Source organism: Meriones unguiculatus, chromosome 3, assembly GCF_030254825.1.
Source record: "Meriones unguiculatus strain TT.TT164.6M chromosome 3, Bangor_MerUng_6.1, whole genome shotgun sequence".
In the NCBI taxonomy this organism is placed as follows: Eukaryota; Metazoa; Chordata; class Mammalia; order Rodentia; family Muridae; genus Meriones; species Meriones unguiculatus.
The window spans coordinates 30,198,857-30,219,975 of NC_083351.1; the positions used below are offsets into that span (position 1 = coordinate 30,198,857).

The window sequence follows — 21,119 nt, forward strand, 5'->3', positions numbered from 1 at the left end:
CACACACATACATAGTTACACATTTATTATTATAACATACGAGCTCTGTAAGACCAGGCTTGCCTAAGCCCCTCTCATAGTCCCAGCACCAAGCTGCTGCTCACTAAATAAATATTGTTTGACTACTGATCACTTGGGGGCAGGTTCCTACACTCTATACTAAGGCATCTCAAGCATGGTGGAGGTGGTGGGCTTGGTGCCAGCTGTGGCCGGAGGAGCTGAGTCTCCAGTTCCATGCTTTTGATCTCTCTGAGTTATCATCCTACACATGAGGCTCTCAGGTACAGGCTCTGAGGGCGGCCAGCAGAGAAGGAAGCACGTGGCTGCCTCTAACATGCCAGAGCACCGCTGACTGTTGCTCTCTGCCAGAAGAGGATTAGTAACAAACCGGATGCTTCGTCCACAGCTTTAAGTTCATGAGGTGCTGCCACGTTGGGTGCTGTATCTGGGCCACCCAGCTCCTGGAGAAGGTAGGCACAGTGAGGACCAAGATGCCCCTTTTATGGTAAAAGCCCAAGGTACCTGGGTTATTTGGCCTGAGGCTACATAGGAATTCCTGTATGGCCACTACGTGCTGCCAGGAGTAGTGGCTACCAAGCATGGCCTCTGTGGAAGAATGGAAATATTTCCTCTCTTGGAACAAACCACTCAATGAAAAAAGAAGACTCATTTATTCTTTGGTTGTCTGTACAGACATTTAAATATCATGCTGCTGTCGGGCAGCTGCCTATTTAAGCCCTGGGGTGATTCTGGGCCTGCATCCTGAGCCTTCAGCCAAGCCCAGAGCAGAGTGGCATCCTGCCATGTCCACTCCAAGAACAGTAGCACCATGCGGAAGGCTGCGGGCAGGATCCTCTGGCTGGGCGGAAGACAGAAGTCTCCCTTAATCTGCAGCCCCGAGGGGCTGGGAAGTCCAGGCTGCAGGGCGGAGTCTCCGAATGGGTCCAATGGCACCCATGTGTGACCTAGCTGCTGTCATAGCTCATCCTTGCGTTGTGACTCTCGGTCTGACAGAGATTCTTCTCCAGGTTTTGGGGATTCCTGTGGGCCGGGCAGTGACTGTTCCTGGGGGAGGTCCACCTCTTCTGGGCTGAACAGCATCTTCACCAGGTCATCAGCCTGCACCCTGTCCTGCAATGGCAAACACTTCTCAGAGCCCCAACCCCGAGGTCCTTACCCGCTCACCTGCTGCTTCCAAGAGAACAATGGCCATGCTGCTGCAGGGACTCTAGGACCGCCTCTTTCCTGGTGGACCTAAGCTCTGGTGGCGGGAGCACGGTCCAAGGACTGAACTAACAATTCCACATCAAGTTCCACCCAGGTACCCCACTTATGTGACAAGGAAGGCCCAGGGAGGGCGAGGCAGCCATGACTGCAGGGAGTACACTGGAAAGGGGGTCCCTAGCCCAGACTCCTTTATGACTGGACCACTAGCAGTAGGACGCAAGGAGAGGACACAGCAGAGTCTTCTGGAAACAGACAAGCGGCCCTCCCCACAGCTCTTACGCGCTCACTGTGGCGAGGATCCAGGGTGAACCACAGGGCGATGGCACAGCGCTGCCCCCTAGTGACAGCCTTCACCCCGTGCGGGTTCTCACTGCCGGAGGAGAATCCCACGGCCCTTCCGCACTGGGGCTGCACTTCCGCCTGTGGAGAGGGAAAACGGGAAAAGCCTCAGAAGGGTAATGGATCATTAGGACCAAGACCCAAAGGGCAGTGAGAGGAGAGCTGCCATATCCGCTAGCCTGGGGTCAGGGTATAAGGCGAGGGGCGGGGTGGGAAGCCCAGTTGTCAATCTATGCACTATCCTCTGGGGATAACAGCTCCAGAGGGGTTCTGTCCCCAGGGATGAGGACAGGAGAGCACTTACCGTCACAGTCTTGGCATCTAGTTCAGTGAAGTAAAAGTTTCCTCCGTCAAAGTCCCCGTTGAGGTAAAGGATGGCGCTAGAAAGGCGGGAATCCAGACACGGCTTATGCCCCATTCCCCAGAACCCTCCTCTGTGTGCTCTCCACTAGCAGCTGGAGGCCAGAAGCTTTTCTGAAGCCATAAACAGCTTGCAAGATCCCCTACTCTACTTTGGAGACTCCATCACACCTAGCTAGTGTGCCTTTGTGCTAAACCCACGCATGCCCTCCAACCCACACCCTTCCTGAGGGATCTCCCTGCTGTCTTTCTTCCTATGTGGGGACTCGGATGAGGGACCGGCCTGTACCGACAGCCTGCTCTGCCTGTGTGTGCGCATGTGCACGGAGGGTGGGGAGGCAGAGCAGGGCACGGAGGAACTGCCAGGGGCAAGCACAGTGCCTGGGCACCATGGCTGCTGCAATCACCTGTAGTCCCGGAACGTGTAGGCAGGGGGCTCCTTGACGCACACAAGGGATTCGGCATTCAGGATGCAGTTATCCACGTGCACTGGGTGGCTACTGTCCTTCCTCTCAGCCTGTGACTCTGAGGCCAAGGTAACCCATGTTAGAGTAGGATATATAGGGAACACAGTGAGATGCTCTCTTATCACGTGGGGCAGGGAGGATGGGGTGCCCCAAAATGGGAGGCTACAGGACTGTCATGTATTGGGCTGTGAGGAGTCTTTGTTTAAGCCACAGCTTAGAGATCAGGACAAGTTTCCGGGGTGAACAGGATGCGGCCCAGAGGACTGTGGGTGCCAAGAAGGCAGATGGCACTGGGCCGAGTTCCTTCACCCTGGAAGACCTAGAGACTTTCTGAACTAGGAAGGACCACAGGGGTACGTAGAGGAGGCTGGTGGGTGCAGGATCTATTGACTCCATCTTCCAGCAGGAGCGGAGGGGCAGGTGAACAAGAGCAGCAAAACGCAGCCAGTGAGGCAGGGCTCTGTGGGTGGGGGTGGGTGGAGAACCACATAGGGAGAGGGCACGGAAAGAGAACGGACAGGATTACTGTAAAATGCCAGCAGATCACACTTTCCTCCAGTGTAAACTCTGGCACACTCCGTGCGGGATGGCAGATGCCACCTCACTGGGTCCAGCCAGTCACCCCCCCCCCCCCCGCTGGCTTCCTCTGTGCCTCTCCCACGGTTTCTCTCCTCTGCCTCCTTGCCACTTTCAGATTTCCAGCCTTCACCCTCCCCCACCTTGGTCATCGCCGACCAGCTTCCAGGCCTCTCGTCTGATCCACCTGCTCCAGTCTCTCAACACACAGCTGCAAAGCTCATGTCTTAAATGTGAGGGCCCTGCCAAGCCCTTCCCCGACTGTTCGCAGCAGTCCCTGCCTCCCTGTGGTAGCACTTCACCTCGAGGCTCTGTGGCACACGGTCAAGTGCCTGACACATTCCTTCAGTGAGCCCAGATTTTCCTCGAGCTTTTAACACCGAGGGAGAGAGAGGCCTTCCAGCACCTGCCACCTTCCAAGGAGTGTCAAGAGCTGGAGTCTTCCGAATGCTACAGCAGGACAGAGCTGGCTTTGGGCCACAAAAACGTGATTCCCACAGCCTGGCTGTGCCTCATCCCTGCTCGGGAGTGTGAAGGCAAAGGGGATGTGAAGGAGAAGGAACAAGGCCTCGTAGCTCAAAGGCATTTGCTCCCACACAGGACTGGTGTCTGACAGTTACTACGGGTGGGCTCGCAGCACAGTGCAGGGCGGAGGGGAAGGATATAACGCAAATCCCTGAGCAGGGTTCTCTGTAAGCTGGCAGCATCCTCAGCTCCCCCGGAGCTTCTCTGTCTTTAGAACTGGTCTCTCTGGCTTGCAAGGCTTCCAGCTACCCTGACCTGCACCAGCACATTCATCCTGCAACGTTCCCACCACCTGCCCTGGAAGGCTTCCTGACCCTTGGGGAGCTGACTGGATCTTCCTCCACGCTGCTGACATACTCAGCACTACTCAACGTGCTGAGCTGCAGCCAACATGCTTGCACTGGCTTCCCAGCCAGCACGAGGGGACCATGCCCTCGTCTCCTCCATGTCCTCAGCGTCTAGTACGGTGCCAGGCCGCAGCCTACTCCTGAGAAGCTGCAGGGGTGAGGAGGCTCACCTTCTATTGCGGTTCGGCACACCAGGTGGGAATAGGAAAAGTAGAGGGGCGTGTCCAGGCGGAAGTAGGACTCCATGACCCGCCGCACCTTCTCTGTCACGTTGTAGTACATGTGGGCGCTGTGCAGAGGGACCTTCCCTTCCTGCCCGAGCTGCAAAGAACACTGGTGGTCAGCTGCCCTGACTCTCTATAGGCTGTCAGGACCCTGGGAGCATCTCCCACCCCGCCACTGAAGGAGCAATCTCCCTGTTCCCCACACCTGACAGCCTCCTCCCCGTTCTCCTTTCTAGCTTTCATGTCCCCTGCTTAGGATCAGCCCCGAGCCACAGCCTGCCCACACGTCTGGGGATCCTTCCCACCCCGCTTGCCTCGATTTTATTACGTCTAAAAGCCAAGATGTACAAGGAGACCTCCTCAGCATAGATTATCCTCACTGGCTGGCAGCTGCAATGCCAGCAGGGTGACAGTTCTCCCTACCAGCTGCACGCCCAACTCCTCCCCTGCTCTAGAGAGCCGAGATGGAGTTTACCTTGAGAGCTTTGAGGACGGTGACACCATAGAACTTTTCATTTGGGGTGTGTGGGGAAGTCTGACCTCGGTAGCCATCTCCTGAAGTTGCTGCTGCCTGATGGGCCCAGAAGATAAGGCAAAGTTAGAAAGTTAGTCAGGGCGGCTGTGTGTGTGTGTGTGTGTGTGTGATGAGGAGTGTGTGATGAGGGCAACAGGGAGTGCTGCCCCTAAGAGGCCCCTGGCCCGTGGATCGGGGAGATGGTGCAGTGACTGGCTTCGCTTACATTGGTCAGCCTCTGCAGCTCCTGGCACTCAGCGTCGGAGATCACGCCGTCCATCACCACCCGCTGGGAGCCGTTCAGGACTCTGGAGTTCATGGTGAGGCTGATGCCTTCATAGAGCAAGGGGCCACCTGAAAGCCAAGGGCAGAACTCAGTCCCGCAGCCGCACGGTAGTCGGAGGGCAGGATCTGGACTCCAAATCCTACGCCTCACTCTGCCACCACGGCTGCCGGCTCTTGGGCCTCCTGTGTAAACAGCCACATGCTGTGTACTTAAAACAGGAACTTCAGAATCAAAGAACTGAGTCTGGCCCCTGAAACCTCCACTTACTTTGCCAACTACTTAACCACTCTGATGTAAATTTTTTTAAAAACATTGTACTTTGGCTGGTGGAGTTCTTGCCTTTAATCCTACCACTCGGAAGACAGAATCAGGCTGATCTCTGTGAGTTCGAGGACAGCTTGGTCTACAGAGCTAGTGCCAGGACAGCCAGGACAGCTGAAACAAAGAAACCTTGCCTTTAAAATAAAAATAAAAGATAAAAATAAAAAATAAAAATTTGACTTTATGTGTATGGGTGTTTTGCCTGCATGTCTGTCTGTGTGCCGTGTGTGTGCCTGGTGCCCAAGGAGGTCAGAAGAAATTAGCCTGGAACTGAAGTTACAGCCGTGAGCCACTCTGTGGGTGCCAGGACGCAAACCCCGGTCTTCTAGAGGAGCAGCCAGTGTTCTTACGGTTGAGCCATCTCTTCAGAGCACCCCCCCCCACTTTGTTTTTGAGCAGGAACTCGCTGTGTAGACCAGGCTAGCCTCAAACTTAAAAGATCTGTGGCCTCTGCTGGGATTAAAGATGTGAACCATCGTACCCAGCCTTGATTTTTAACTGATTACTGTTAGCATCTACCTTTCAAGTTTGACAACAGATTAGTAAAGACCAACAAATAAAGCAAGGTAGACGCTCAGTGCAGCATCTGGCTTACAGTAAACGTACTGTGTACAAGAACAGCCCTGCGGTCTGCCTAACCTACCTCTCAGACACGAAGCGAAGCAACTGCTGAAAAGAAGGCAGGGCTGGACAGACTTGTCACAGGCTAATCCTGTTACGTGCACACAGCCAACCTAGCAATGGCAAAGGCCAGTGTTTTGCCTCTAGCTGTAAGAGGTCTGTTCAGGCTGCACTAGAGACCCGGCTCAACCCCATCTACACGCTGAGACCTTGTGAGTGATACAACAGAGAAAGCCTAATAACTGAAGGTGGTGCCATTCTCCAGCCAGACAATAACAGCACTAGACAGGCCGCAGCGCCCTTACAAATTGTAGTCACAGGAGGAGGGAGGTTAGAGGAGGATTTGTAAGGTCTCTCTGAGGCCTCTTTAGGAGCAGAGATGCTGAGAAGTATGTCAGGAGAGATTACAAGCATGAGCAGCGACCCGCAGGCCAGTGCAGGATCAGGGGACCAGAAACAGCTCATCCCATTTGACGTGGAGGTATGGAGAGCCATAGGGCAGATGTGCTGGAGGATGCTGGGATACTGAGGATGCCTGCATGGTCCCAGTGTTTGGAAGGCAGGCCTGGCAGCTGTGTGTAGGAAAGGACAAGAACAGACAGGAAGTGTTTGGACCTATGTGGGCCGGAAGCAGTGGAAAAGGCAAAGGATAGGGAAGAGAAGGAGCACAGAGGGCAGCTATCACTGTGGGCTGGGAGCACAGCAAACGGAGCAGGGAACACAGGAAGGTTTTGGCTCTTGATGACAATGTGAGTGATCATAAGAGCGTTTGTGGGGGAGGAGGGAAGACTCCCCATACTTACAGTGACTACGCTAGTCTAACTGTGACACGGGAGCCTTACTTCTTAGCCAAAGGCCCCTTCTCAGGGCTGCCTGGATGACAGTTCCTGGGAGTGCTGGGTGTGGAGGAAGTCCTAGCACCTGCTGCACAAGTGGAAGCTGGAATATGGTGGGCTGAGCAAAGCTGTGGCTCCTCCGCCTGGTGAACGTGGGGAGACCTGCCTGGCTGCCCTCCACACTGCAGGCATGCCACCCGCTGCTGGCTCACCTTCCCGTGTCAGTCTGTTCACATCCAGCGACTCCTTGGTCTTCTCTTCCACGAGGGTCTCGATCTCCTTCATAAGGTTGCCTATCTCCTGGGAGATGCGGACCGCAGTTTCGCGTTCTGACCTGTGAGCATGGGCATCACTGAAGACTGGATCCCACCCCAACTTCCCAGCCTGGACCTACCCACCCCTGGCTAGGTGTTCCCATCTGTGGGGGCTCGGGAAGCCTCAAGCGCTTTGTCAGAATGATCCAACTGTGGAATTTCTCACTTCTGTTTCTCTTGCAGCCTCTTGGGAATCACCTCTTCTGGAGTCCATGAGTCCTAAGGTAGGTCAGGATAACAAGTAGGTGACTTAATCTTCCAGGTCTCAGTGTGTGACATAAGGCTTCCAGGAGTACGCTGCCTCTCTGCCTGCGATGAGGTAGGCTCTTGGAACCTAAGCTACCTAAGTGGTCCAGGACCCCCTTTTCACCATGTATCCCCCATGCTAGGTTCAGCCCTGGACCATCTCCCCTCAGAGTCAGGCAGCATGTACCCCCCTGCTTCAGTGCCTCCCTCTCCCCATCCCTTCCAGCCCCTGCCCCGGCTCACCGGATCCACAAAGGGAATTCCAAAAACGTCATAAGCGAAGAACAGCAGTTCTTTCTCCAGCAGACTCCGCTGTCGGTGCTCCTGGGCATTCTGAGGAAACAGACATTCTCCTAGAACTCAGCCCTAGGGTGGCTGTCCCTGGCATTTTACACTTCCCTATGTGTCTTCACCCCATCACAGGTAACGTGCTGCCCGTCTGTGCTCAAGAGGACCCCCGTGGGCGGCATAACTCAGCCTCACTGGTGGGGAGAAGATGTCAGCGGGTCTCGGAAACAGAAGCTCTGGCGATGCTCAGAACGCCACACAGGCTTCACAGCACCAAGAGTCCGCTTTTGCTTTCGAAGCTCTGGACGCTGAACTCAGAGCTTCAAGCACGCTAGGCAAGCTCTCTCCTGACTGAGCTGCAGCTGCAGCCCTCTTTTCGCTTTTCTTCTATGTTTGTTTGCTTACTTTGTATGTCCTGAGGTGTATGGCCTCTATGTGTGGAGGTCAGAGGGTAACTTTGTGGAGTCCGTTGTCCCATCCTTTTGTGGGTTCTGTAGATCGAAACTCAGGTCATAAGCTTGTGTGGCAAATACCTTTTTAAAATTAGATTTATCTATCTATTTATTTATCGTGTGTGTATGCGTGTGCGTGTTGTGGCATGGGGGTGGAGGACAGAGGACAACCTGTCAGTTCCCTCCTTGTACCATTAGGCCATCAGGCTCAGCAGCAAGTGCCTTTATCCACTGAGCCACCTTGCCTGCCGATTTTGTTTTGAGATCAGGCCTCACCATGTAGCCCAGGCTAGCTCTGAGCCTGTGATCCTTCTGCCTTTGTTTCATGAATGGGAGCTCCTGGGCTGACACTGTTGTCCTCATCTTGAAGATAAGCAGTGGGACTGAAAGCGACGTTACACTCACACCCAGGGCTGTGGGTCCTCAAGCCCATGTGCTTTCTACTTGGCCACCCCCTACCCCTCAGGATGGCCAGACCTATCCCTCCCTGAAGGACAGCTGCTGCAGAATAGCTAAGATCGGCAATCTGACATCCCACATGTGCTCAGGGGAAGGGCTTACCCAGGGCCGGGAACTGAATCCCTTTCGGGGTCACATCTTTCCCCGAGTCCCCTACGAGGATCCAAGCAGCAGAAGGATGAGAGAAAGAGACAGTAACAAAGGTGAGGTAGTTCAAGGAGTCTGCCCTGTCGGTGACCGTGATCACCCAAGAGGAAGTGGGAATTTTACCCGAAGGAGTTTCAATGACTGGCTTCCTCCTCCAAATGCCAGACACCAAGCCATGTGTGCTGTCCTATTTAACTCTCACCAATAATTCAAGGCCCGTGCAGGAAGCAACCCACTGCCGTCACTTGTTTAGCCTACAATGACTCACTGAGCTTACCGAGTGTCAGTCATGTGTGGAGCAGTAGAGGGACAAAGCACGCAGCAGGTAACAGTCACCACTAACCAGTGACAGCCACTGCACAAGTCATTCCATCTGCATGTTCTCCTGGGTACAGGAGGCAGAGGGCCTACCTCAAAGGACAGCCGTGCTGATCACAAAGGAGGAGGGCTGAAATGACCCAGCAAGGCAGAGTGTGGCTGGGCTGGGGCTCAGACCAGTATTAGCTAATCCCTTCCTGGAAGGAGAGTCCTACCTGAATGTGACCACTTGGAGTATTCTCCTTCCCCTTCTCAGGTTCATTAATACAATCACAAGGACAGGGGTGGGGGTGGGGGCTGTAGTATTAACCAAGCCAGACAAAGACCGGGAAGGGCCTTCTTCAGGCTAGAGAGCCACACCATCTAGTGGCCAAGAAGGATAACTACAAGAAAGCCATTCTCACCTGGGAGGGGCTGACAATAGGATTATTTTCTCTGGAGACTCAATTCCAGAGCTATGTGGTGGCTTCCCCCTTGGAGTGGAATTCTGTCTACCTAGGTTTTCTCCTTATTTTGGAGGTGTGGAAAACACTGGGCGAAGGAGGGGAGAACAGAAAATGACAGGGAAAAATGCACAGAAACAGCAGGTGTGGACAAACAAACCCATTATGAAGGGAACAGCACTGACTTTGGGCAAATGGCATCCAGCACCCAGGCTGGGTGTCAAGCGGGGCAGAGAAATCTCTGTGTGCCAATGCGAAGAAGTCACATCCAAACCCAGGGGATGCTGTGAGGCTCTGGAATGTTCTGCAAACTCCTGATACTCCTCCCCACCCCAGTGACAAGCTGAGCCCAAGTCCCGCCCCACCCTTAACCGGCAGCACTCTTTTGTCTTCTGACTGGGTTCAGCCAGAAGCTGCCCTCGCTGAAGCAAGCCTCTCACCTCCCGGGGGCTGATGGAGCTGGCCTCTTCTTCTCCAAGCATGGCTGTGTAATAAGCCAAATTCTGGCTCATCACCTCATCATTGGGGAAGAAGAGGAGGTAGGTCTTGGCGCATTCAATAGCCTGTGTATAGTTCCCAACTGCAAAGGAAGAAAAGAAAATGACCATGAGGAAAGGGTCTAATCCTGGATACCAGTAGCTATGTAGCATCTGGTTTCAGAGAAGCCTTGAGGCCATGATGACAGAGCAAAGTGATACTTGGCTATACAACATGGCTTTTTAGAGGAGGAAGACTACAACAGCACAAGGGCCCCTAGACAGGGGGATCTCTTCAACTCAACTGCATGTATTCTTGGATGTTGTGCTAAAATGGTTAGCATGCAGCCGGTACCCAATGAACAACGGCTGATTTGCTGATTTTTGTTTTGCTATCTTTTCTGGATATTTTTAGTCCCTCTACCCTGGGAGGAGGCCTGGGCATGTCCTGCGAGTTGTTTTCAACCTTAGTACATCCTGACTTTTGCTACTCATTTAGATTCAAACGCAAAATTAGATTACAAATGTACAAAGAGGGACAAAAGCAAGATGCCCTGGGCTCCTCTGTTTGCTGCTTGTGGCCAGTTGAAATTGGGTACCTGGGCCACTTGCTTATGAGAAAATACCCAGGAAGCACTGGGCATGTTGCTTCCCATAGACACAGAAGCCAGACATGCTGAAGGCAAGTGGTTGCAAACTCTGCCTGTCTGGCTACGCTTCTTTGTGAGGTATCAGAGAGAAGAAAGAAAGCAGGCCTTACTGTTATAGTAGGCAAACTGTAGATAATTATAGTGCGAAGGGAGGAAGTCTTCAAAAGGCTTTTCTCGACTTGGGTGGGAAGCCAGCTCGGTGACACAGCTTTGCTTACAGCTGAGGACCTGGACGTAATGGTCTGAAAAGAACCAAAGATGAGGATTCTGTCATTTTTCTTAGGAGTCAGATTCTGGCTGAGATGGGCAAATGGAAGTGGAGAGAAATCTGTGTGGTTCTTACGTGCCTACATTTGCGCATGTGTGTGGGATGTGTGGACACAGGTAAAGAAACCAGAGGTGATGCCAGCTGTCCTTCTCCATCGTTCTCCCCTGCATTTTTTTCAAGACAGGGTCTCTGACCCTGAAGCTCATCTACACGTGAGACTGTCCAGCTGCCAAGCTCTAGCCCAGGGATTCCAGGTGCCTGCCGCTCGCCATATTTGCCTTTTATGTGGGTGCTGAGGGATCTGAACTCTGGTCCTACTGTTTGTATAGCAGGCACCTTAATGGCTGAGCCATCACCCCAGCTTCTGAAAGGCATTTTTTTGGTCAGAATCCTAGACTTAAAAAATTTGGGGATAAAGCAGGGTGTGGCGGCGCAAGCCTTTAACCCCAGCACTTGGGAGGAAGAGGCAGGCAGAGTTCTGTGAGTTCGAAGGCAGCCTCTTCTACAGAGTGGATTCCAGGATAGCCAGGGCAGTTATGTGAAGAAACCCTGTCTTGAAAAAAAAAACACAAAAAACCCAAACAATTTGGGGATGAGGTTGCAGATGGTGTTTAGATAAACACCATTATTATCAGGACTTTGACCTTAAAGCCCTAGGAGGTTTGGTCAAGTTTGGTCAAGTCAGGCTCTGAATGGCACGTACCTGTGATGGCCTGGAAGAGGTCGGCACTGTAGTCTAGGTAGTTGTAGCCATCATAGTCATAGGGCCCTTCACAGAGGGCACGGCACTCCTCATCGGCCGCGAAGTACTCTTGCAATGCAGCCTCCAGATGGGGCACAGCTTCCTGTGGCTTCTCCTCAGAGTAGAGCCGCACTCCTAGCCGAAACTCATGCTACTGGAGGGAAGGTGTACTCAAAACAGGCCCAGAGGCAGCCCTCACCTTATCCTGAGCCACTAACATGGAGGTGCTAATTCCTACTCGAAGCTATGGATGGAAAGGGAAACCTGAGTACAGATGCTTAATTAAGGTCGTTCGTAAACAGGCTCCCCAGTGCCCCGTTTATTAACTCCCAATGTAGAAAAAAGACAAGAGTTTGCTGTAATTCTTACAGGTTTCTATAGGGCTTACAGTTTTCAGACAACACAGGCTAGAGGAAGATGGGCCAGCAATTAACAACATGCTCTTCCAGAAGACTTGAGTTCAGTTCCCAGCTCCCACACAGGGCAGCTCACAATGCCTGTGACTCCAGCTCCGGGATCTGAGGTCCTCCTCTGGCCTCCTTGGGCAGCCACATAAACTCACTCACTTCTCTCTCTCACACACATACACAAATACACATAAATTAAAAATAAACTACAAGCCACTCTAGGCCCCTTGAAGCAATGTCTCACACAGCTCAGCAGGGCACCAAACTCACTAAATGCCTGAGGATGACCTTGAACTCCTGATGTGCTTTCCTCTCTCTCCCCAGTACTAGGATTACTCGTGTATGCCATCATGTCCAGGTTTATTTTAAAAGCTCTTCTGGGACTGGGGAGTGGTAGAGTGCTTAGGATGTGTGATGTCACCCTGAGAGTGTTTCTTATATTTGGACGTATATATGAATATTATGTATATATCTATATATATAGAGAGAGATATAATACACGTTTTTTTGTTGTTGTTGCTGAATACAAATCCAGAGCCTTGTACATGCTAAACACCTGTCTATCAATGGCATATCCTCAGGCTCTTCAATGTTCTGATTTATAAACTACTAAAATGATCAAGAAAATAAATCCTTTATGAAAATGCTATTCAAATGTTAGATCAAAAGATGACGTATACATGTAGAATATGTAGAATTAGATCACAGAATTAAATATTGAAGACTTGGGCCAGCCTGGACTACACAGCACCAGGACTACCTAGCAGCTCGCTCACACACTCACTCACTCACACACACACACACACACACACACACACGGGGTGGGGAATGTCTTTTCACCATGTGGGGCTTGGCTTCGAGATCCTTGAAGTCTTCCTCTTTTACCCCAGACATGGTTTGGTAATAGTCGAGGTTCTGCCTCATCTCCATGTGCTCAGGATTGCCCACAAAGAAAGTATGTGCTGCCGCCACAGCTTTCTCCAGCTTGTTTATCTATGGATGACATTTTTAAAAAAATTAGTTCATACCCAAACTCTGTGAGATTTTGATTGTTTGCTTGGTTGGTTTCTGTATGTGTGTGCATGTACTGACATGGAGTGATGGGGTATTGCTATATAGGTCAGTTTCAAACTCTCAATCCTCCTGCCTCAGATCCCAAGTGCTGGGATTATAAGTGAGACTTTGTCTCAAAACAAAATAAAACAAGCAAACAGACAAAAAAAATAAATAAATTGAAATGTAGTGCCTGAGCTAAAGAGTCAACGCTGCAACCATTTGGGAACAGAGGAGCAAGAGCAGTTAACAGTTACAGCATGGTGGGAATCCAAGGCTGGGATTCCATGACCTGCCACCACGCCCAGTTTACTGTCCCCAATCCTTCAGCACTGCTCCCACCTTTCTTCGTCACGAACCCCCGTCCCTCACCTTTTCCCTCTCGGCACTGGCACCTAGCTTCCTCTGGTGGACTAGGGCACAGGGCTCCAAATTCTCCCACGTTCGCTGTCACCACTCTTTCCTTCCACCTATCCACCAGGCTTCCAGAACTAGCAGTCTGAAAACGAAGTCTGATGATGGTTGCCTGAAGTGGACGGAAGTCTCCTCTGAATCCGGCCTCACTAAACTCTCTTCCGCTGTTCTCCCCTCACATACAGAAGTTGTGCAGTGGACTATCCTGTGGCCAAATATATCACGATCTACTTTCCCCTCTCTGGGGAATAACCATTCCCCAGTGTCACCGCTTCCTCAGGCCTAAGTTAACTGAGGCAAAGCTACACTTTCCCTCCTTTGTGCTCCCACAACCCCAACTATCTACATAACCTTTTTAGTCAGCACTTAATACGGTACTCCTAGCAGTAACACAAGGTAAAAGAGTCCATCAATCATTTTAATCACTTGTCCAAGGACTGGAATGTAGTAGGTGTTCAATAAATGTCAATGGATTTTAAGTAGTGCTGTTAAGGGACATGACCTAAGTCAGAACCCAATCTTTCCGGGCTTGTAAGTCTAGCACTCTTCCCAATAACCTGAAGGGATGGAGGGAACAGGCAGAAATCTGAGGTCTCCAAGGATCTCTAAGGCTCTCTTTAGGTACAACTGAAGTTCTGTCAAACTGTTGTAGATACTTGGTGTGCTGTGCAGCCCATCCCCCTGAAATGGGACTAATAGCATCTGCTCAAATAGGGGCAAATGAACTAATAAACGCAAAGTGCTCTAACAAGGTCCTGGAAATAGCATGCTGCCAGTCATCACTGGCAGACAGGCCTGTTGTTCCAAGCCTGTTTTTGGCTTGGCCTTAAGGCGCTGTGGCATCCCAAAAGGCAGTCATTTTCTTTATATATATAAATACACAAAAGATAAACTACCCAGAGGGTCCTCCACAAGGAGGAGCCAGGCAGCCCCTGCTGGCGACGTGGCAATCCCACGTCCCGAACGAGCGCTGCTGTAGGAATAGGGAGCAGGAAAAGCATGATTGGAGAACGAACCGGAAGGAAGATGCTGTAGAAGCGCCTATCCTCTCACTTGGATACTTGCAATGAAGTAGGACTGGGAGACCCAAGCGTTCCCTCTAGGAAGCCTTCCCAAATCTTCTTAGCTTGAGCGGTCACTACTGGCTAGACCTTTAGAGTTAGCATTTGCCCGGGTGAAGCTCCCCAGCCAAGAGGCCCCTTTCCTCCCCGATGACTCGTCCCTGCTCTGCTCTCCGGGTTCCCCAGGTCGCTCCCGGCAGCCGGGCTCCAGGCCAGTCGCACCTTGAAGTAGGCGACTTGCAGGTAGTTGTAGGGGCTCCGCTTGTTGAACTCCAGGTCCAGCTCCTCGCTCAGCAAGTGGGCAGAGGGTGGCCCAAGGCAGCGGCGCAGGCAGGCGGCACGGCGCAGCAGGGATCCGAAGAAGCGCAGGTCATGCAGGGCGGCGGCGCCCGAGTCCTGGCTCAGGCCGGGGGCCGGACCGAGATCGAGGTCCAGCGACCACGGCAGCTCGGTGGCGCAGCGAGTGCGGCAGCGCAGGCGGAGGGCGCGCAGGGAGGCCCGCGAGCGCAGCGCCCGCTCCATGCTCAGAACCACCCCGGGCCAGTCCCCGCGCGCATAGGCCGCGGTCCCCTCTGCGTAAAGTAGGTCAGGGGATGCCACGTCCCATCCCGGCTCAGACTCCGCCGTGGCCCGCGAGACGGCAGCTGCGGCGATCGCTAGCATCGCGGCCAGCAGCCTCGGTGCGCTCCCTGCCATGGCCCCGCTCCCTCCACTTAACGGGACAGCTCGCCCAGAGCAAAGGCCAGAGTCCCGCCCCACAGAAGCCACGCCCAGAGACGAGCCACGCCCCAAGCCCAGGAGCGCATGGCCAGGAAGCGCCTCTAGCTTTCAACCAATCCGAACGCCCGCTCTTCGCGAGGCCCCGCCTCCAACCTCAGGCGCGCCGCTCATTGGCCTGATAATGAAAAAGCTCCGCGCACTAGCTGTTGTGCGCCTGCGCTTCGGCCAGAGCTCCTCTGCGGGCGGTGGGGCTAGGGTGGTGTTATGGCGGATCCCGCAGCTCCTAACCGGTCTGGACAAGGCGCGGGAAATCTGGGGGTTCAGGAGGCGGCGGGTCCTCGAGGTAGGTGGGACGGAGTTACCCGGGAAAAGAGGTTGCAGGCGGGCACTACGTTCCTGCTGCCTCGCGGGAGGCTGAGGGCTACAACTTACGCCTGTGTTCCCGGGTGTGTATCGCAGGAGCCCTGGTGGAGCTCACCCCGACCCCCAGCGGCCTGACTCTGGTGAGCCCCTACCACACCCACCGGGTTGGGGACCCCTTAGACCTCGTGGCGCTCGCCGAGCAGGTGCAGAAGGTGAGGAATACCATCCCTGTACTTCACCCTGCGTCTTTGGCCTTGGACCTCTCATTTCATCTGCACCCAGGACAGCCTGTGAACTCTGCAGTGAGGTTACCATCTCATTTCGCACGTGAAGAGGATCACTCTCTCCCCAGTTCCGTGTTGGTTTTTTTGTTTGTTTGTTTTCTGTTGTTTGTTTCTGAGACGGATAGGATTCTTCCTACACTGTCTTGGATATCATGGAACTCACTGTACACACTAGGCTGGCCTCAAACTCACTGATCCACTTGTCTTCCCCACCCCCACCTCCGAGTGCAGGGATTACGTGAGCCACCATGCTAGACTTCTATCCCAAATTCCTCAGTGGTCACTTATTTTATTCTGCTTCCCATAAGGTCTTTATCTGTTGCCTATGAGCTTTTGGAATTTAAATGTATGTTTTCTCCTTACTTTGAAGAAATGGGTGTAGGTTAGTATTAGACCACTTTCCCAACCCTGAATTTGATTTTCAGTACCACCAAAAACAACATGCAAAAGGCACAGGGTAAAATTCCTATTAAAAAAACAAAACCAAACCAAAAAGCCCACACATATAAAAAAACTGGAGACAGTTTCATCTTGCTGTGTAGCTCAGGCTATACAGCCTCCTTTGGCTGGGTATTACATGGATGGCAGCCACACCTGGTGAATTTCAGTGGCTACAGAATTCCTGTGTCTAGAGCTTAGACATCGGTTGCTGTGACAGGTAAAATAAGGTGTGCAAAATGATGGAAAAGGCAATAGAGGTTTGGGCACATTAGTTTTGGGCGAATTGCTTCTCTCGAGCTCAGGGTCTATAAAATGAGAGGTTAGAGGTGGGAGAACTCCTAGGTCTAAGGGAAACTCCAGGTTCCTTCTCATCTCTCAGCAAGACCTTCCCTGTAGAGTCCTTTTCAGTATTGGAGCCTAGCTGCTTTAAAAGATTCCCGTGTCCCTTCCCTCTTGCATAAACCAGCTTATTTGATAATGAGTGTGTTCAAAAGCTTGTTTTGATCAAGAACATTAAAGTGCCCAAATCTCTCATGTAAAAATATGCCTGCTGTTTAACTAATAAAAATTCAAATGTTTAGGAAAGCCCTTTTAAATAAAACATTACCTTTTTAGAGAGATAAGAGCAAAGTAGAGGTGAATATCACGTATCTGTTTACTCAGATTGGTATTGGAGGGAAGTAATCAGGTGCAAAATCTTGGGCAGATAACACTTTGAGTTTCTCTGAGTGGCTGTCATGGACTCAACCAAAGAAAGAAGAACACAGCTTTTGTCTGTTGTACCACAATCTAGTGAAATAAAAAGGATGTATTACTCTTTTGACTCCAAAATCTATCTTTGAGAAGCTGAAGAAAAAGCACTTTAAAAACCGATTGAGAGGTGAGGAGAGGGCTCAGTGGTTAAGAGCACTGACTGCTTTGGAGAGGACCCAGGTTCAATTACCAGCACCCACATTTCTGCTCTCAGCCATTTGTAACTTCATCTGGGGGATCAGATGCCCTCTTCTGGCCCCTGTGGAGATTGCTTGAACATGATAATGCATACACACATACTAGTGTAGGGCTCAGGATCAGTGCTTAGTAATCATAAGTACCCTCTGGGACTGGAGAGATGGCTCCCAGAGCGGTTAAGAGTACTGGTTCTTGCAGAGGATGCGGGTTTGGTTCCTAGAACCCGTCTGGTGTCTCACAGCCATTCATAACTCCAGTTCCTGGGGAGTCACTGTTCTCTTCTCTCTCAGATGCCAGGCACACACATACTACACATCCATATACACATACAGTAAATAAAACTAAAACCAAAAAAACCATCCACACCCTTCCATTTCTTTTTAGTTAGGCTCTGGTCTGCATGGTGTCCTTTAGAAAGAGCAGGGATTAGAGTGACGGCCTAGTCATCTTTGTGGGCACTTGCTGCTCTTGCAGAGGACTGGGTTTAGTACCCGCCCCCACATCGTGGCGTACACCCGCTATAGTTCTGGATCTGATACCTTTTGGCCTCAGGCACCAAGCAAGCACAGAGTGCACATGTATACATGTATGTAAACACTCATGTACATAAAAGTAAAGTGCCTTTTTTTAAAAAGAAAAGGAAAGGGCATAATTACAAGGTTCCTGTCGTCCTGAACCTGCGTTCTGTCATCTTTGGCCATATGGATTTTCTTGTCCTAAAAACAAAATGCTTTTCTTTAAACTATGAGCTATAGGAACCATGGTTCCATGATCTGTTACCACCTTCCTTTTTTAAAATGTATTATGTGTGCATTGAAATTTTAGGTAGGTATGATACAGGTGATCCAATTGAGGTGATGGTCAGAGCCCTACACTAGCAGGTGCTAAGAGCGCATCACAAGTATCTTTTGATTTTATTTTCTTTCTTTCGTTTGTTTTGAGACAGTCTCACTATATAGCCCTGGCTGTAGACCAGGCTGGCTTGTAACTCACAGAGTTCCACCTGCCTCTGCCTCCTGAGTTCTGGGATTAAAGGTATGTGCCACCATATCTGGCTTGATTTTCATTTGTAAAACTCATTCTTTATTTTAAAGATGCTCAAACATAGAAAACAAATGGGTTGGATGTGTTGGTACACATCAGTAATCTTCGTACTTGGGAAGAGGAGGCAGGAAGAGTGCAAGCTTGAGCTAAGCCTGGGTTCGTTAGTGAGTTCCATTAACAGCCTGGGCCCCAAAATGGGAAAACAAAACCAAGCGAGGGGCCTAAAGAATGGGAGGATTTAGTCATGCAGAGAGCAGAGTGAATGATGCATTGGATGGAGGGGAGGGCGCACTCATGTTTGGTGGCTGGAGACGAGGGTATGGAAACACCAAAGTCCAGTGTGTTAGAGATGAGAGTGAGTAGTGCAGATAGATGAAGGAGCATTTACTTCTGGGTGTGGTGTCATTCAAGGGTGGGCTTCTGAGCTGGGCCTTTGGGTGGCTGGGAACTGACGTGGTGATGGAGTGGAATAAACACTTGAGGTAGAAGCAGAGCTGTTGGCATCATTCCTTGAGCTGCATCTCTGTGAGACCACAGGTGCCTCTTGCTTTTTCACCCCACAGTTTGGATTTTTCCTCTTCTGTAGGCTGATGAATTCATCCGAGCAAATGCTACTAACAAGCTGACAGTCATCGCAGAGCAAATCCAACATTTGCAGGAACAAGCTAGGAAGGTGAGAAAGGTGCTCGTGCGAGGCCAGTGCAGGTTAGGCCAGCTTTCCTTCTCCTTTGCTTGGGAAGACCGGCTGAACTTGCTTGTAATCATGGTGCCTTCTTTGTTTTTAATATATTCTGAACATATAGACATTTTGGATAAAATGCAAGGACTATGCCCGAGAGGTTTTTGTTAGCTTATTTTGTTTTGTTGCTGTGATGAAATACCTGGGGCAGGTTAACCCTATAATGTTTAATTTGCCCACGGGTTTAGAGGTTGAAGGGCATGGTGCTGGTACAGCTCAGCTCTGGGAAGAACCGTCTGGGTCACGTGTGTGTCCCACACACGCCAAGCATGTGTAGGAGAGGGAAGCCAGAAATTCAGGTGTCAGCCCAGGCTTTCACAACAGTGCACCCTGACTAAAACTCTGATGTCACTGCACTGGTGGCCAAGCTCCTAGAATCCTTTAGGAGACCAGTGACCTCTGAACCATAACAGAGCTTAAGCATAAGTGGGTTTTGTTTCTTAGCCAGGAGAAAGGTCAGTAAGATAAGGCTTTTTAAGGGAGGAGGGGTTTCTTTTAAAAGGAAATGTACTTGACCCACGAAGAGAGGGACTTCAGAATTCCCCAAGCCCGCCCCACTCATTTAAAAATCTTATCCCTCTTAACAGCTTTTCCCAGCATAGCAGCTTGTATAATCTTCACATCTCAGAACTGTTCAGACCCCAGTAGTGAGTCGTTGCTGCTGGGGAACCAGACCACAGGCTTTGTGCATGCTTTGGTTAGAGTGATGTGGGTGAGGCCTGACGACCTCTGACTCATCATTTTTCACACCTGTGTGACTGGCAGGTGCTGGAAGATGCTCGAAGAGATGCTGACTTGCACCACGTAGCTTGTAATATGGTGAAAAAACCTGGCAACATTTACTATCTATACCAGCAGGAAAGTGGCCAGCAGTACTTTTCCATCATTTCTCCAGAGGTAAACACATTCATTCTTAACCTTAAAGCAGCTCCAGCCTTTCAGAAATTCTGGGCCTGTTTGTATGAAAATGTAAGCATGTAGACTGGCCAATGGTTTCCTAGAAAATGAGGTGATATGAGCCTTGGAATGATGAAAAGTTGTGTGTGCTTGAATGATATTATTTCTGATGTGTAATGTAACTTCCTATAATGGTTTAAATAGTCTGAGGTGAATAGCACAAAAGAAGTGATGGAAAAGAACCTTGTTTACTTCTCACCCTGATGAGGACTTGCTCATTTGCTCTCTAGGAATGGGGAGCAGGCTGTCCGCATGAATTCCTTGGTGCCTACAAACTGCAACATGACATGTCATGGACTCCCTATCAAGACATTGAGAAGCAAGATGCTAAAATCAGCTTGATGGACAAGCTGCTGAGCCAGCCTGTGGCCTTGCCCCCAAGCATTGAGCCCGCCTTCCAGGGACTGACTCACTGAGTATGACTCTGATGACATAGCAGCCCTCATGACAAAGGCCTGCCACTACTGCCTCCTTGTCTGCATCCTCTTCCTGGGGGTGGGTCATGAGGACTGTGGGTATTGTGGTGAATGATGAACTACTTGGAAGATGACCTTGGTGAATGTAGCTGCTGTTGCTGTCAGGTGGGGTGGTAAGGAATCACAGAACTCCTGTGGGATCTTCTTGGGTCCACTGGTGCCCAGTTTCAAAGGCTTGGCTAGCGCTTTCCTTCACCTCCAGCTGTTCTTCTCGTGAGTCAGAACACTGGAGAAAGAGGAGCTTTCTTCCTAGCAAGTTGGTAGGTGGTTTTCCAAAAGGAACCATTTTTCTGTCTTTAGTGTTGGGTTGGTATTGAAGGTGTTGCCATACCAAGGTGGTATCATAGGCGGTGCCATGCCAATTTCAGGTTGACCCAGGAACCCCGGCGTTGCCTAAGGAGGATTAAAAAAACAAACAAAAACTTGGCATGGCTGGGTGAGAGTGTTACCTCTAGACTTTCAGCCCTGATACTGTCCTGGTTTGCCCTTCCACCCTCCAGCTAGTGACTGGAGACAAAAGCAGCAGCCAGGAGTCCAGGCTTGGGGAGTCACCTGAAAGCTTGCAGAAGTTCAAAACTAGAAGAGGTATGGAAGGCTGCTGCTGCCCCGAGTCCGCTCAGAAGCGTCCTTTAGGACAGCATGAGCTCGGCACCACCACAGCACGGACCCATCAGATACCATTTCTAATACAGTGTGGAAGAGCTGGAGAGAAGGTCACCGGTCCAGGGTGCTCGCTGCTCTGCCGGAAGGTCCGAGTGCATTC

The 21,119-nt window shown here is 51.1% G+C and overlaps 2 protein-coding genes across 2 annotated transcripts; one reads left to right on the forward strand and one right to left on the reverse strand.

The window, feature by feature from the left end:
* Positions 1-648: 648 nt before the first annotated feature.
* P3h1 (prolyl 3-hydroxylase 1) lies at positions 649-15,132 on the reverse strand. The gene is made up of 15 exons (XM_021635025.2): positions 14,604-15,132; positions 12,694-12,846; positions 11,408-11,597; positions 10,547-10,678; positions 9,751-9,890; positions 7,447-7,536; positions 7,124-7,176; positions 6,856-6,977; positions 4,806-4,933; positions 4,541-4,636; positions 4,012-4,162; positions 2,334-2,451; positions 1,871-1,946; positions 1,507-1,647; positions 649-1,131 (listed from the first exon to the last, which is right to left on the reverse strand). The coding sequence occupies exons 1-15, from the start codon at positions 15,075-15,077 to the stop codon at positions 976-978; spliced, it is 2,220 nt and encodes a 739-aa protein (XP_021490700.1). The 5' UTR covers positions 15,078-15,132; the 3' UTR covers positions 649-975.
* Positions 15,133-15,299: 167 nt separating this feature from the next.
* On the forward strand, positions 15,300-20,778 carry C3H1orf50 (chromosome 3 C1orf50 homolog). Its single transcript, XM_021635006.2, has 5 exons — positions 15,300-15,444; positions 15,561-15,676; positions 18,771-18,857; positions 19,689-19,820; positions 20,111-20,778. Exons 1-5 carry the CDS (start codon positions 15,366-15,368, stop codon positions 20,294-20,296), a joined length of 600 nt encoding a protein of 199 aa, XP_021490681.1. The 5' UTR covers positions 15,300-15,365; the 3' UTR covers positions 20,297-20,778.
* The last annotated feature ends 341 nt before the right edge of the window (positions 20,779-21,119 follow it).